This window comes from Epinephelus fuscoguttatus, linkage group LG18 (genome assembly GCF_011397635.1).
Source record: "Epinephelus fuscoguttatus linkage group LG18, E.fuscoguttatus.final_Chr_v1".
Lineage (NCBI taxonomy): Eukaryota > Metazoa > Chordata > Actinopteri > Perciformes > Serranidae > Epinephelus > Epinephelus fuscoguttatus.
The window spans coordinates 28,859,934-28,876,009 of NC_064769.1; the positions used below are offsets into that span (position 1 = coordinate 28,859,934).

At 41.0% G+C, this 16,076-nt stretch overlaps 1 protein-coding gene across 1 annotated transcript in view; it reads left to right on the forward strand.

Annotated features, from left to right (window-relative positions):
- Positions 1-16,076, forward strand: part of si:ch211-196i2.1 (collagen alpha-2(I) chain) — a 148,300-nt gene that overhangs the window by 88,164 nt on the left and 44,060 nt on the right. Inside the window, exons 13-27 of the mRNA XM_049604679.1 lie at positions 5,146-5,253; positions 5,459-5,512; positions 7,457-7,510; positions 7,699-7,743; positions 8,358-8,411; positions 9,609-9,653; positions 9,746-9,799; positions 11,140-11,184; positions 11,279-11,332; positions 11,440-11,484; positions 12,889-12,942; positions 13,300-13,344; positions 13,418-13,471; positions 15,006-15,113; positions 15,477-15,530. Coding sequence (XP_049460636.1) covers positions 5,146-5,253; positions 5,459-5,512; positions 7,457-7,510; positions 7,699-7,743; positions 8,358-8,411; positions 9,609-9,653; positions 9,746-9,799; positions 11,140-11,184; positions 11,279-11,332; positions 11,440-11,484; positions 12,889-12,942; positions 13,300-13,344; positions 13,418-13,471; positions 15,006-15,113; positions 15,477-15,530 — 873 coding nt within the window. The remainder of the gene's footprint in view (positions 1-5,145; positions 5,254-5,458; positions 5,513-7,456; positions 7,511-7,698; positions 7,744-8,357; positions 8,412-9,608; positions 9,654-9,745; positions 9,800-11,139; positions 11,185-11,278; positions 11,333-11,439; positions 11,485-12,888; positions 12,943-13,299; positions 13,345-13,417; positions 13,472-15,005; positions 15,114-15,476; positions 15,531-16,076) is intronic.

Consider the following 16,076-nt stretch of genomic DNA (forward strand, 5'->3'; position numbering starts at 1 on the left):
CAAAATAAAAATTCACATTTTTGTGGCAGTACAATGACATCAATATGAAAAATACACCCACTGAGTGTAATAACACTGAAATAAATGAAGTGTAATATAGCTGGTGGAGCAGAGTGAGTGCGGTTAAATGGAGTGGGTGTTTGGAAGCCCTCATGCATGCAACTCCCTATGATGTAACCGCTCTCATATTGAGAGGATAAACACTGAAATTATTTTTATTGCCAATTTGAGACGTTCCATATTTTTTCCTAAATTTGATTATACTGAGCTGTAGTTGAACCAGTTTTCTCAATTTGTATTGTGTTATTTCACATATGAGACCTCCTTTCTTGTCATTTAGTCAAATCAAATTTGGAAACCTCTGACTTCATTTGTTTGGGTGAAGGGCTTGTTAAGGTAAAGGTAAATTTAACTGTGTTACATCCGTCTCAAAAACCATCTTACATACATAAACATGCGTCCTAGAAGTCCACTGTGAGCGTATGGAAAGTGATAGTCTGGTGCCATATATTGTGTGAGGTCTCGGCTGGGTAATGAGTTGGTACTGGGGACCAAACAGTGCGGTTTGGGATAGTTGGAAACGCTCAGTCGCCTGTACAACAGCCTTTGGTGTCTGTTGTGTTTGGATCCCTTGAGGGAGAGAATATAAATTCAGTGTTTTTGTTTGTTTGTGTTTGAGTCATTGTGCAGCCTCCATGAATGAAAGCACATTTTTGTTTGTGCAGAAATAACCAGAGGTAATCTTGTCTGTGATGTCCCCTCATTGTCTGTCAGTGCTGACATATGCATGCCGTATACATGTATGTGTGATATAATTTCTTGGGTTGTGTGATGCCTGTGTGGTCCCAGCCAAATGGTCTCCAACTTGAGGCCTGTGGACACAACAAAGGGTCATAAGATAAATCTCAAGATTTGCGAGGTGATTAACTGCAAAGGAAATCTGAAAATTCTTGTGTGGTGCTAGATAATTATACCTGCACTCAAATAAATAAATCAGCACCAAAATTACTCTTTAAGGTGGACATTGAATACCACTGGTCTAGACAATGGTCTAGACTGAGCTGTGAAGTCCCCAGTTTGATCCACAGACCAGCAGGATAAATTTTGGTGGACCAACTAACAGAAAGAAAGTTAAAAGATTTTATTTCTACCACTGAGGTGCTCTTAAGCCAAGCCAGTCACCACAAAAAATGAGGCACTGAACGTTTCTTCAGACTTTCGATAAGTTTCATTTTATACCTTATGATGTAGTGGATCAATGAAACTTTACACTTCAATAACGCCGTGGTTAACATGAGGTCAAATTTAGGCACAAAACCCTCTTGGATATGGTAAGAAAAAAATCAGGATTTGGACTAAAATACCTGGTTCTGGTGGCACAATCCCAGCTAGAAAAGCAGTGATGTCTTGGTTAAAAAAAAACAACAGCTTTTAGTGGCACTGTAGCCCCGTTTCCACCGAGTAGTACGGTACAGTTCACTTCCGTATGCTTTCTTTACGTTTCCACTGTGAAAACTTGTGGATGGTACCAATGGAACCGTTCTGTACAGTCCCCCCTCTGTTGGGGTACCTAGCACACAGATCTGGTACTAAAAGGTGGAGCTGTGAACACTGCAGTCTGTTGATTGGTCAATAGAGGACAGTCACTCTGCTCATGGCTGAGTTGTGTCTGATTTTGAGGCTCATGTAACCACTGTTCATACTGTGGAGAGTTTGACATATATTAGTAAACCGTAACTATAAAACAAAAGGATATTTTCCTGCCTCTAGCAGGAGCTGGAGTCGGAGAAAAATATCTTAATTCACTGGGCCGACTGCCGGAAACATTTAAGGTGGAACGTTAACTTGTAATGTTACTCAATGTATGAGTTGACAACGTGAATCCATCAGCACACCTTAAATTTCAATGTGACAACTTTGACCATTAAACTATTTTTTATTGTCTCACTTGGATGACAAACACTTTTAGTAATGAGTGAATCTTCAAGCTTTTTAAAATATATATGAATTTCGACCGGATTATGTGAGCTGCATATACAGCTGGCAAACACTAAACCCCTGAGCTTGCCTTAGAAGGACTAAACACGCTATTTTTAAATATCCCGTGGAGACAGACTCTCACTGCAGTCTGTTCTATTATGTTCTGAAAATGTCAGCATCATGGACTGCAAAACGCATCTGAACACGGGGGGGCCATAATTCAAGTCATGCGGAGGGGGTGGGGGTGCATATGCATTGAAACAGACAATAGGCTATTACTGATGTTGCGGAGCACTTTTTTTATTCCGACGCCACACAGTCACATCTACAGTACACACATGAACACGAACACATGCTTGCTCAGATTAACCCCTCTGATCCCACTCTAACATTCACACACAACAGGCCAAGCCTATTTATACATAAAGGCACAGATGAGGCCACAGTGGAAGCTGGAGTAATTTGATCATTTTGTTTTTTCTGTTTACTTGAAGAAAATCAGATATCGACTTCTGTCTCTTCATTTTCCCAGATGCAGCCAGTGCAGGTGCCCGCCGTTAGCTCGCGACGCTCATGCATGACGTATTGATGAACAATGCACTTGATAGGCACACTAATATCAAATCAATATGCAGCAGTCAGTGGGAGTTTTTTTTTATCGGCAGCAGTGAGTGAAGGTGTGTGGTGACTTGGCTCGTAAAAACACAGATAGGCTACAACTTAGGCTTTTATTCATATAAAATAGTTTGTCAGAGTAGAGCCCTGCGCGGGACTGTTTTCTTCATCACGCTCCTGCCCGCTCCGCTGAATTTCTGACCATTACCGCCCGCAACCGCAACGTGTGTGTTACACTCCTGCCCGCTCTCGCAAAACTCTGAGAATTTATGCCCGCACAATAATAGAGATGCATGGATTTGTGTCTTCTGCCAGGAGAAAACACGTCATTTTATAGGCTATTAATAAAGAGATTCATGGGGTTGTTTGTTTCGTTCCCCTGGCTTGTATGTCTTTTGACACACTGGTCAAGAATAGCGCTCCTATTTCATTGTTTTCATTTAGTTTTTAATGAAATAAAGGCTGTTTCATATTCTATTCTCCTCCTCTGTATTTATTTAGGCTATTTTTCTACCTTTATATAATCACGCAGTGATTGAGGTTAAAACAAGCCTGGCGCCAGGATGAAGTTACTGAGGAGCGGTTAAAAATTACGAGGGGCAAATCTTTATTAAGCAACATAGGTTCACACAGTGAGTTATAAAGCGCGCAGGCGTGCGTAATAGTCGCTAAATAATGAGCTCGTCGCCGGTGAAACACAATAAACTGCACGTCTTCTTTCATGTTTGTCTCATGACAGATGGAGCTGACAGACAGGTGGAGCAAGCGGCAAATTGGTATGAAAGCTGGTTCAGGGCATATTCGTCCATTTATGAATAAATATGGTGTGGAAACGCTCATGCATGTTCACCAAGTTCCTGTGTTGACATCCCGTCGCTAGGCTACATCTTCTTCTTCTTATTTTTCTTCTTCTTCTACTGTTGGCAAACAGCGAATTGGCCCATTACCTCCACCAACTGGTGGAGTGTGGATCAAAATGACTATTACTATTTGCGTTGGGTCCCGCCGGGTCCCAATGCAGCCCTTTATGTCAGAGTACAAAAGTTACCCGGGCCATGGCCCCCCTGGCCCCCCCGGTTCCGCGGTCTTTGGTCAGCGTGCAGCCTCGTTCTATGGACGATAAACAAGGTGCAGACTGATATATGATGAAATGGAGCGTATGCTGGACAGAGCAGTGAGTGACAACAACCCCACCCACCTGAAAGAGTACTGTTCGTGGTGGAAACGCTAAGTGGACCTAGGGTGTAGGTACGCTGTCTGAAGGGTTACTTTTCCAAAAAAGAAATGCCTCTAAATCACAATTGGTCACATGTCGCCCACCATCCCCTCTGCCTCCTGATGACAATGTCAGCCCATATATGACATCACTTTAGAGACGCTGATATGATACTTATGAAATGTGCAGCATATTTGTGGTTTGAAGAAATGAACAATGCCAAAGTTTCCCTCTTGTGACTGGACTGCTTGAACAACGCCCTTAATCCAGACTGCTTCAGTGAAGCTGCTCAGAGACCAAATGTTTAGACTGTATTTGTACAGGCAGCTTTTCGGTGGGTTTAGTGATGTAATCTCTACCTGTGGGGGGGGCAGGAGGGGAACAGACAGGGCATGGACAATTGTGAATTCTAAGTCACAACACAGGACTATTAAATCCTCTACCTGCACTTTACAAATCTTTATACAGATATGCTTTTATTACTTGTTTATTTATTGATCATGCTTGTTTTTTATTGTGTCTGTATGAATGTCTTTGTGAGTGAATGTATACGAAGCGGACTCCCTGAATTTCCTTCGGGATTAATAAAGTTCTATCTCATCTCATCTCTCTCATTAGTTGATTAAAGACTATTGTGATTTTCTCTGTTTTATCTCAATGCAAATTAAATATCTTTGGGCTTTTGTCTGTCAGTGAGTGAAAACACATTCTGAAAATGTCACCTTCAGCCCTTTTACGATTTTTTTCTCGACTAGATGATGAATCCAATAATTGGGAATGGGAATAGTCGTTGTTTGTGTGTAAATGTGAACATGTAGCAGGGCGATCCCAGCAAAGAAAAAAGAGTGCATTGCTTTAAGTGATAAAACCCTCGCTCATGTGTAGCACTGTATCCATCATCCTCTGCAGCTTAAAATACAACTCTGTCCACTGCCAGCACAGGTGGTGTATCCATTTACTGTACTGATATGTACATGTTTTCCACCTGTCTTTAGGCAGAGTTATTGCAGGGCACAATCTTCTTGACAGTGTGTTGTTATTCAAGTGATGCCTTGTCTGTGTGATGAATAGCTCCACTGACTGGTGGAGAGGGTCAGTGTCTTCACAGTGCAAAGCTATAACTTATACTGTAGCTTTCCCAGTGTGGCTGTATTTTGATATCACTCCAAGTATTTACTGTATGGTTTATTTGATTTTTTTGTTTTACTTTGCCAATTTTCAGTTCATGTTGTCTTTAAATACCTTATAAAGATGTCATCACTGTTTACTACCAGGCTGATAAAGATGCAGTGAGTATCAACAGCTGTGGTAATTTATGCTGTCTACTGTGACAGGGCGAGCGGGGTCTCAGGGGCCCTGTAGGACAAGCAGGGGCTCCAGGGAGAGATGGGGAAGATGGAGAAGATGGTCAGCCCGGGCCACCTGGTGCTGCTGGATCCCCGGTAGGCACATTCTGTATAGTAAACAGTAGGGCTGGACAGTATGGAGAAAATCACGTCACAATATTTTTTCATCACGATATTGATATAATATTGATATATTGCCCAGCCCTAGTAAACAGTTCAGCTGGTACAAATACATCATGCTTATATTTATAGTCTGTAAATTATGTTTTTCATTCCTGGTATTTGTTTTCCATCTTATCAGGGCCCGTGGGGATACAGGGGAGAACGAGGGTCTAAAGGGGAGAAAGGTGACGAGGTGAGCAATAAAACAGCACAGCTGCTTCTGTAACAACAACCAGTCAGTCCCATTCACATTTTGATTTAATGTTTGTGAAACTGGAGCCAAGACTAGTCTGAGCTGCAGCTTATGAGCGCTATCTGTCTGTTGTAATTTAACAATTCAACACTTACCGGGAATCCTCATCGGAAGCGAGACATGGGAGCACAAACATCCTGTCATCCAGTCCACGCTAACACTGTTTTCCATAAAGGTCTCAGCCAACTGTCAGTGAGCGGACGGCGCTAACCTGCCTTCACCAGGCTGACTGACAGCAGAAATTTACTGAAACAAAATAGTTTTCATGGCAGCTCTGTGGGAAGAAATCAGTGGTTTTCTTATGTAATAATTTGTTGATTTTCTTTCCCTGCCCTAGTGAGTGGTATACACACAGGCCCAAAATACACATACACGCACAAACAGGACCTATACATACATTAAATGGAAAGATGTCAGAGTGAGGGGGCTGCCCATGGACAAGCGCCCCGAGCAGGGTGCTCCTGTGCCTTGCTCTTGCTCAAGGGTGCCTCGACAGTGCCCAGGAGGTGAACTAGCACCTCTCCAGCTATGAGTAAAGCGGGAAAAAAAGACTGTGAGACCTCCGAGTGCAGGATGTCAAAAAACGCTTTCAGCTTTCAGTGATTGTTGGCCATTAGACTTTAATGAACTTAGCATTTTTGCAGATGAGTTTTACATTTGAGCAGCTGTCACTTTATCCAAAGCCGTTGCAGCACCAAATTACACTTTTCCCCAAACCTTTCTTGGATTAACATACTTTTCTTCAAAACCTTTTTTTCACTTAACAAAAGAAGCTTAAGTTCTCAAATGTTACATATTGCCTCAACAAGGCAGCAGTGCAATACTTTTGCAGAAACGAAAAAGTCCAATTGAGTAAATATTTGATGTAAATCAGAATCTGGTAAAAGAAAAAGAAAAAAAAAATTCTGACCAGAAGTTCACTGCCAGACTGCAGAGTAGCAGAGAATTATTGAGGGTTTATTTCCAGCTGGAAGGTGACGCTTTCGATTTGCTGGTCCATCTACTTCCCAGCTCTCACCTATGGTCATGAGCTCTGGGTAGTGACCAAAACAAAGAGATCACGGATACAAGCGGCTAAAATGAGTTTCTTCCATGGGATGGCAGGGCTCAGCTTTAGAGACAAGTTGAGGAGCATGGACATCTGGAGGGAGCTGGAAGTAGAGCCGCTGCTCCTTCACGTCAAAAGGGGTCAGTTGAGGTGATTCAGGCATCTGATTAGGATGCCTCCCATTAGAGGTGTTCCGGGCACATCCCACTGGTAGGAGGCCCTGGGGCAGACCCATAACATGCTGGAGGGATTACATATCTCATCTGGCCTGGGAACACCTTGGGGTCTCCTAGGAGGAGATGGAAAGTGTTGCTGGGGAGAGGGATGTCTGGGGTGCTTTGCTAGGCCTGAAAAATGGATGGATGGATGATTTCCAGCCCAAGAAGGTCTCATCTGTCTCACCTAAGCTAGTAACAGTTCAATTTTTAAAAGAGAGGTTGGACTTTATGATTTTAAACCAATGCAATTACTGTTTTTTTTTTTGTTGTTTTTTTTGTTTTTTTTTTGGCCACATGGGGGCAGTGGTGAGAAGCTTTTAGCACAGCTATGACATATCATCACCTTTTAAGTTGGTTAGCAAACAGTTCACTCTTTTAGCTCTGAAAATGACTTTAAATCCTCCACTAGTTGCTAACTTTTCCTGTCTGTTCTTTGATTCTGGACAGAAAGTGGAAAGACAATTGTAGAGCTCTACATCTAATGATGTCCTTGTTGCATAAGACCTTTTCTCCAGATTCTGTAACTTGTTGCGTATGTGATTAACACTCATGTGTGCAGGATGAAACAAAATGACCTTTACGCTGTAGATAATGTTTTTGTTCCCTCCACCTGTCCAGGGTCTCGTTGGCTTCAAGGGTCCAAGAGGAGACATTGGCGAACCTGGTGAGAAGGTACTCATTGGTGCAATTTAATTATCATCCATTCTGAATATTTAAATTGAATTTGTCCCAACAAAATGTTTTTTTCTGTCCTGACTTGATTGCTTTAAAACAGACAGACCATACTGGTGAAATGACATCTCATTTTGAATAATACAATATAGTGTGATGATCTTTGGTCTGTGTTTTTCTCTGTGTAGGGCTCTACTGGTTTACCAGGCCCACCTGGTCCTGTTGGATTACCAGTAAGTGTCTTGTACCCTTCTTGTTTAGTTCCTTTTAATAAATGCATCAAACCAAGAATTTCTGCAGGGATTTGACATTATATTCATAACCCTTGGAAAGAAAATATTTAGCTCATAAGCCAGGAGCATTTCTCCTTTATCTGTTACATTAAGCTGCTTATACCTCTGGAATAATTCATGTACAGTCTGTTTAACAGGATGCCACAACATTACAGGATCAATTTAAAACAATAGGAATCAAAGTAACAACTGTCTTTGTGTATTACATTCCCTGTACATCCAACTGGTGTAAAATAAGAGGAACAAAACAAACAATCAGCTTTTGTGTTAGAAAGACGTGCGCCTCCGAATCCTTTTTAATCCCTAATCCAGTCCCTCTTTGAACTCGGAGTTCCAGGCAACGAGGCACTGACTCTCTTCGGTCCATTCTCGGGTTTACTTTGAATCTACTTGGCATGAAATCAGAAACTCTGCCTCGTAGTATTAACACAGGCACTCTGACCAGTTGGGAGTAATCTGTTTGATTAATCCTCGCTTTGAATACAGCGTTTGGTATGTATTTTAATGATATATTGTTGTAAAGTTGACATTGAATACTTGAATCTTCTCTGCAGGGGCCTCAGGGGATCCGAGGTGGATATGGGCCAGAGGGGCCCTGCGGGCCTGATGTGAGTGATGTACTGTCCGATTATAGCTGCTCAAGAAGTTGTTCTTAAAGGGTTAGTTCACCCCAAAGTCAAAAATTTTTATTTTTACTCTTACCTATCAGTCTAGATTATTTAAGTGTGAGTTGCCAAGCATTGAACACACTGGTCGTAGAGATGTCTGCCTTCTTTCGAATATAATGGCACTCAGCTTGTGTTGCTCAAAGCACGAAAATACACATTTGTCTCTTTCCAGAAATCATGACAGTTACTTAAAATAATCCACAGACCTTGTGGTAAGCAGTTTCATGTAGGAACTATATTCTTTCTACCGAATTACACCCACCAACCGTATCACTGTGCTGAAGGAAGAGTGCATCTACTGCTCTGTTAACAGCACAGCAAAGGTGGAGGCCAGTAATGTTTTCATCTCACACTTTCATGAGCATGAGCCTCTCGTCAATGAGTAGATGCACACTTCTCCTGCGCTTCTGCTCAGCAGCTCACATGAAAACAGTCTTGAGTAATAAATGACACTAAAGGTAAGAGAAATATGTATTTTTGACTTTGGGGTGAACTGTCCCTTTAAGTATGCCTTTCACACACTTCATTACTCCTTTACTGCTTCACTATATTCTCATGTGGTGATCTTGACATTTAAAGGAACAAAGGAACAAAAACATAAATTAAAAAAAAAAAAAAGATATAATCATCCCACAGCAACTGAAACAACAAGTGACATTTGTACCAAATCACACACACGCCCACACATACACACACAGTATGTCAATTTCAAGGTATGGAACTTGGCCTCTCTTTGAGATGTAGCTCCAAAGAAATGATGATGTTTAGCAGTTGTATACTTGAACTGGTTTTTCAACATTATTTGGCCATGGAAGCCCTGGACCTTTTGCAACATTAGCAAATTAGTAACATTTCCTAGACACCAACCTATCCATCCACTTTCTAAACCACTTTACAGCATGCTTTGAGCAACAGGAGGCATGCATGATGAAAATGATGGTTACCTGCTTTATACAGGCTGTTTGGCTTCATACAAACTTCAGCATAGTTAATACTAAACTAGGGGTGAGTGGTTAATGCCTGATTATTATTTTGGGTGAAGTGTCACTTTTATAGTTGTATTCACTGTGAGAGATTCTGAACTGGTGGACAATAAGCAGGACCTCACTCATGTTGTTATGAACTTGTTGTCACCAGGGCGAGAGTGGACTGGATGGCCCTCCAGGTCTGCCAGGGCCGACGGTGAGCAGACAGACGGATTAGATGACAAAATATTTCTCTGTTAGTGCCAATTATGAATATATGTATGATACTTGTGTGTGTGTGTGTTGCAGGGTGCAGCAGGAATAACAGGACGAGTTGGTGCTCAAGGAGTTAATGGCTCAAGGGTAAGATTGCACCATAACAGCTTAGTCAGTGCATTTACATGCACAGTTAAGTCTAGTGACAGTTATAGCTCGACCAGGCCATTTAATTGGACTACTGTCTACTGGGAATCAATTTATTGACCAAAGTATGTCTGAACCTGCTACAGTGGGGGTCAGTATGCCCTCTTCAGCTTGTTAGTATTGGATCTTTTTCCGGCTGACCACTTCTGTCACAGACCAAACAATCGTCCAGCTGTTCCACCACTTTTTAAAACATGACACCATCCAGTGTTTTCCTTCCATCCTTGTATTGTAAAATATTTAACCGTTTCAGCTGACGCAACATGGACTGTGTTTCCTCATCTCCAACAGGGCACAGCTCTGGATGTAGATTTTGCCATTTTGTTACGCATTTAATGCCATTCGACTTCCGGGTCAAAGCCTGGGGCAGAAACTGTGGAGCAGGCGCAGAGCTCCTAGGCCAGTTTTTTTTTTTTTTTTTTTTTTTTTTTAATATTTTTGGGGGCTTTTTTTAGCCTTTAATGTATAGGACAAACAAGCATGAAGGGGGGAGAGAGAGAGGGAGCAACACGCAGCAAAGGGCCACAGGCTGGAGTCGAACCTGGGCTGCTGCGGCAACAGCCTTATACATGGGGCGCCTGCTCTACCACTAAGCCACCAGCGCCCCAAGTCCAGTTTGGGTTTGATTGATTGTATACATGCAGGAGTAATTCAACTCCCAATCACATATTATCTGGGTGTGTTAGTCCGACTTTAAAAATACAATTTAGTGCAATTTTGGTGGGACTAACATGTTTGCATATATTTTAAAAGTCTGGTTTAAGTCTGACAAACACAGTAAATTGATTTTCTCTCATGTCATGTAAAAGTACTGAGTGATATGTAAATTAAAAGGGATTTTCCCAGGGGATGCAATTTATAATGACATTTATCAGTTAATCTATTATTTGTTAGACTGTTAAATGTTTAAATAAATAGTTAAAATTGTCCCACCACAAATTTCCAGCCTGAGGTGCCATCCTCATATTCCTTGTTTCGTCCAACCAACACTGCAAAATAAAAAAATCGCAAAGATGTTTAATTTTTAATGAGAACTTCTCAAAATTCTCACATTTAAGAAGAATGTTTGCTATTCCTGCTAGATTGATTAAATGATAAATGGATTTTCAAAATTGTAATTGGCAGAGTAGAAATAATGATGTGTTAAATGAAAAATGAAGCAGATGTAATTTCATTTATTTACACTTCATGTCTGGAAAGTTTCACAGACATCAAACAAAGTGTCCAAACTTAGTTTGCAGGTTACTTCCTGTGTATAAATAATTCGTCATTTCTTTCAGGGGGACATGGGACCTGCTGGCAGTGTTGGTCCCAAAGGCCCACAGGTATACACTGTGTTTGATTATAAATTTGCTGCAGTTATTGAGCGTGCTGCACATGTTTAGAGACTCTTTGGCACCTTCCTTTTCTTTTGATTAGGGGCCTCCGGGTTTGGAGGGACAGATTGGACCTCCAGGACTCAGAGGAACTCAAGTGAGTACAATTTAAAGCATGACTCTTAATGAGGACTTTTGGCTACTTCATTCACACTGCAGCCACCAAAGTGCAGGAGGTTAAAGTTAATATGTTCATCTTGACAGGGGCATCCAGGACTGATCGGTGCTCCTGGACCTAAAGGAGATCCTGTAAGTTTGTTCTCAAGATTCATTTTGTCCCTTTTTTTCCCTTCTTTATTTCTTTAAACCAAATCTCAAAAACAGTGGAGCTGCACACAGTATAAGTCATGCAAGAACCTCTAGTGTGAAATAAAAATCAGTATATCATTTATATTTGAGGTACAGCCTCATGGATGACTGAGGGAAAAATGTAAAGTCGAACTTAGGTTCAGTGAATTCTCATGTGGAGACAGTGAACAAACACACATGCATGGTAAGCACAGATTCATTCTCTCAACAAAATGAAATGTCAAGTACAAGAGACAGATGTTTGATTGCAAAAAAAAAGCAAACCAGACGATGCTCATCAAGAAATCATGAAGTCTATCTCACTCTGAAGTTCAGTGTCACTGCAGCGGGAGAACCTTGTCTCTTTTGTTTTGCTCAAGTAAAGTTAACCTGAATTGTTCAGTTACGTAATGTTCACTGTGGCTCATTTTGCTGCAATTTTTATAATGGTTTATAAAAATTAAGGAGGTGGGGAGATGTGTTGAATATTCAGTTTTCATTCGGAAAATACAGGACAATGGAAAAGACTTTAATTTAGACAAGTTGTATTATATATCCTACAGATAAGGTTAAAGCTGCAGTAGCTTTTAATATGACAAAAACTTTTTTAGCTGTCACTGTATCCTTACAGTAGTACATGAGGCAGATCATGCTGCTCTGCCTCTTCATAGTGCTCCTAATGAAATTTTCAAGAATCATGAAAACGACCAAGTCGAAGAAGAGTCTCAAACTCAGCTGTGAATCATGTCAATTACTGCTCTTGAACTGCAGTCAGACTGTCAAACTTGGCAGTGCTGATCAAATATGAATCAAGATTCTGTTGATGCATTGCCTGTTTCTCACCTCAGATGTTTTCAGAAACATATTTTGTGTACTGTTTAGTTGAAAAATGAGAACGTTTGTGACCTGACTGCCATGTTGGAAAGAGTAGATTTGAGACAAAGAAAGGCCCAACAGCTGGAGCAAACGTTCTCATCTTACTATTGATTAATATTTGATCAGTGCTGCCTCGTTTGACAGTTGGACCGCAGTTTACAACAAGTGATTGACAGCTGCTCTGTCTGAAATAGGCCTATGTTTGGCCAGAGTCTCACTTCATGGACTGAATTTTCTAAAGCCTGAAAATAGAGCCAAGCGGAGGTATACAAGTCTACTGTTCTCTCAGACCACTTCAATTACAATATGATTAAAGGCTATAATGGGATTTTTGCCAAATTGTTCCAAAGTTATACTGCCTTCCCAGCTTTAATGTGCAAGTCCAAAGTAAAATATCAACATATAAAGGCAGCTGATAAGAACAGGAAATACAGTACGTTATCCCTGTTTTTACTTCTGTGTTGTTTCTTTTCTTTCTGTTCATATCAGGGGCCTGTTGGGCCCATGGGGTCTCGAGGGGATCCCGGCTTCGAGGGGCCCATGGTGAGTTGAAGTTGAACATATTCTCCAGGGTATTACATCATTACAATACAGTACTGTAGGTGCACACACTGTGTGAACAGACTAGATGTAGATAAGAGTGCTGCACACAGTACTGCTCTCACAGCAGACTGCAGCCTCACAGTGCCATCTAGTGGTTGTAGCCTCTCAGTGGATCACAATACAGTGTCTTATGTGTTCTTCATTCTTATGATGCTAGACCAATGTCTTTTTATCCTTTAAATTTAAATAAATTGATGTGATCATTTCACTTGTCTACACTTTGAATAATTTGCCTCTAATTTGCATCATGGTCCTGAAGCACCTAATCCATCATCATCTTTTTGGGATATTTTACAGGGTGCTGTAGGGACACAGGGTCCTGTGGGTTTCCCCGGGGTTACGGTAGGTGCTCATTATAGATTTACAAATACTTACTGTAAAATATTATTGGCTTTGACCCTTTTCTTCTTTACAGGGTAACAGGGGACCAGACGGGGACAAAGGGGAACCAGGACCAAAAGGCGACAAAGTAGGAGCCAGCTACTTTCTGTTGACTCAATTACACTCAAAGAAGAGAATAATACAATGTCATTAAGTTTCTTAACACATTTTGGAATATATGCTTATTTGAGAGTTGCATCTCCTTCTAACTGAACATGTTGTGAACAAGCCAGTGACTGAACATCAGATTTTTTTCAGTGTTTTTAAATGAAGCGTGTGGCTTGTTTGGAAAAAAAAAACAAAACTGTCCTGGCTCTATTTTAGTGAAGTTTTGCACACCTGCAACCTAATTTCAGGACAACAAGGCATCGCTTTGGCTGACTCAGCGCTCAATAGGCTCCCTAAATATTGTTGTCACGCTTAGTATATCTGGACACTTTTTCATGCTCCATCCTCCATAGTTTACTTGCTTGCTGTATGTCAGGAATAGGTGTTGGACGAGAGCATTTATCTCTCTCATGTTTTTACAGGGAGTACTGTATGATGCTACAGCCAGCGGCCGATTATCTTAGCTGAGCACAAAGAAGTAGATATAGGAAGAAAATAACTAGCCTGGCTCTTTCCAACACCAGCAAAGTCTGCCTACCCACACCTCTGATGCTCACTAGTTCCTCACTACATGTTTCTTTTGTTTTATGTGTACAAAAACCAGTGGTACCATCACATGCGGCCTCATGCAAGAACATGCTTTTACTGTAAACCTCTCTTACTTTTTTTTCTGTATACCCCACAGTAGGTGATGTTACGCTGTCAGTTCTGTTTATCATTTTCATAACAATTACAGAAGCAGTTGTCAATGACTATTTTAAGTATTAGGCTGCCTCCAATAATGAAAATTAAATGGGGCACCGGTAGCGTAGTGGATAGTACCGGCGCCCCATGTACAGAGGCGATGCCTCGCTGCAGCAGTCGCAGGCTCGATTCCGGCTTGCGGCAATTTTGCTGCATGTCACCCCCCGCTCTCTCTCTCTCTCTCTCTCACCCTGCTTCACTCTGTCCTGTACATTAAAGGCAAAAAGCCCGAAAAAATAATCTTAAAAAAAAAAAATTAAAAAAAGAAAAGAAAATTAAATATTTATTTTAAAAAATAATGATACAAATAAAAAACAAAATAGATCCTAAGACATACAATTATGCAAGTCAAAATATATCTAAAAATATTACATGAATAAAATATATTATAAAGTAATAAAGACAGTAATTGCAAATGAATGAACTAACTTCTTTTTCTTTAGCTGAGTTATATCTATGTCTCAGTTTAATCCATTTAAATTCATTTAGATTAAGGCAAATTAGTGTTTTAGTCCGGCGCAGAAAGGCAGACCATCTGTACATGACGGCTGCTGCAGGTCTGAACGACTACGCTCTTGCATGAGGCAATGTGGTTTTACTGGGGTTATGTGCAGGACTACTTCTTGACAGTGCACAGTCACTTCCTGGACTCCCTGCTGGTTGCCTGGCAACATCACAGTTGAAACTATGCATATAACGTTTCATGTTTTATATGATTCAGAAAGGTCTCTGTGCCGAGTGAGAAAATTGTCCTTCTGTTTTTACCTCAGGGTGTTCAGGGAGCAGCAGGTATTAGGGGACCTCAGGGAGAGAGGGGCCCCAGCGGCTTACAGGGTTTCGCAGGCATCAAGGGCCAGCCTGGCCCCAGAGGCACTGAGGTACTGTGGAGAGAACTGACACACTGATCTACATTAGTAATTGTGCAGAATAGATTTTCTGACAAAGAAAAGAAAATATTTCTAAGGTTGAGAATGAACTGTGATACTTAATAAATATTCTAGTTTATGGTAAATTGTAAGAAGGTTGAGCTGAGAAATACTCTTTGAATTCACAATTTTACTTCTTATAATAAGTTGATTTACAAAAACAGAATGAACTTTATTGCCAGATTATTATCCCACATTGTAGCACAGTATTTGCAGCACAGTATTGTATTACATGCTTTTAGCCGGGAGAAAGAAGCTGCCTGGTGGAGGTGAGAAAGGCGATAAGCTTGAATGGTTTTATATTTCTCCATTCAGGGCACAAACGGAGAAACTGGTCCTCAGGGGAAACAGGGCAGCCGTGGGTTAAAGGTCAGTGATGATTTGTGCGTCTGAACACCATGAAATGTCAGATGACTTCATATGTTGTTCCACACGTCGCATTCAACCGTGAAACATTAGAGCCTCCAGTGGCCTCCTGCATGTACATTTAACAATCTAATATTGTGCAGTGAATGACCAACATTTAATGCAATAACATGAATTTAACACCTTCCTGCTTCTGCACCTGGTCAGGGAATATATTGTGATGCGTCATCTGTTTTGAGGGAATTAGATCCCTGCTATATGTTGATCTAAAATTAAGCAAATAAGGATGTAGAGTAATTCCCTCTTAAAACATCCAGTGTTCATCAACATCACGGGAGAGCTTTCTTCCGTAATGAATTTTATGTTGATGAGTGAAGCACAGGAGACAAACAACTCGTTGACCAGCTTTACTCAATGATCAGCAACAGCTAACAATGGTAGCATCAATGAGGCTTAGCATACCGGACTCTCAGGGTCTCTGCCCTATTCCTACTCCTCTACTTACATCCTTACTATTCACAGTCTCATAGTGACAGCTACTGGTGAGTG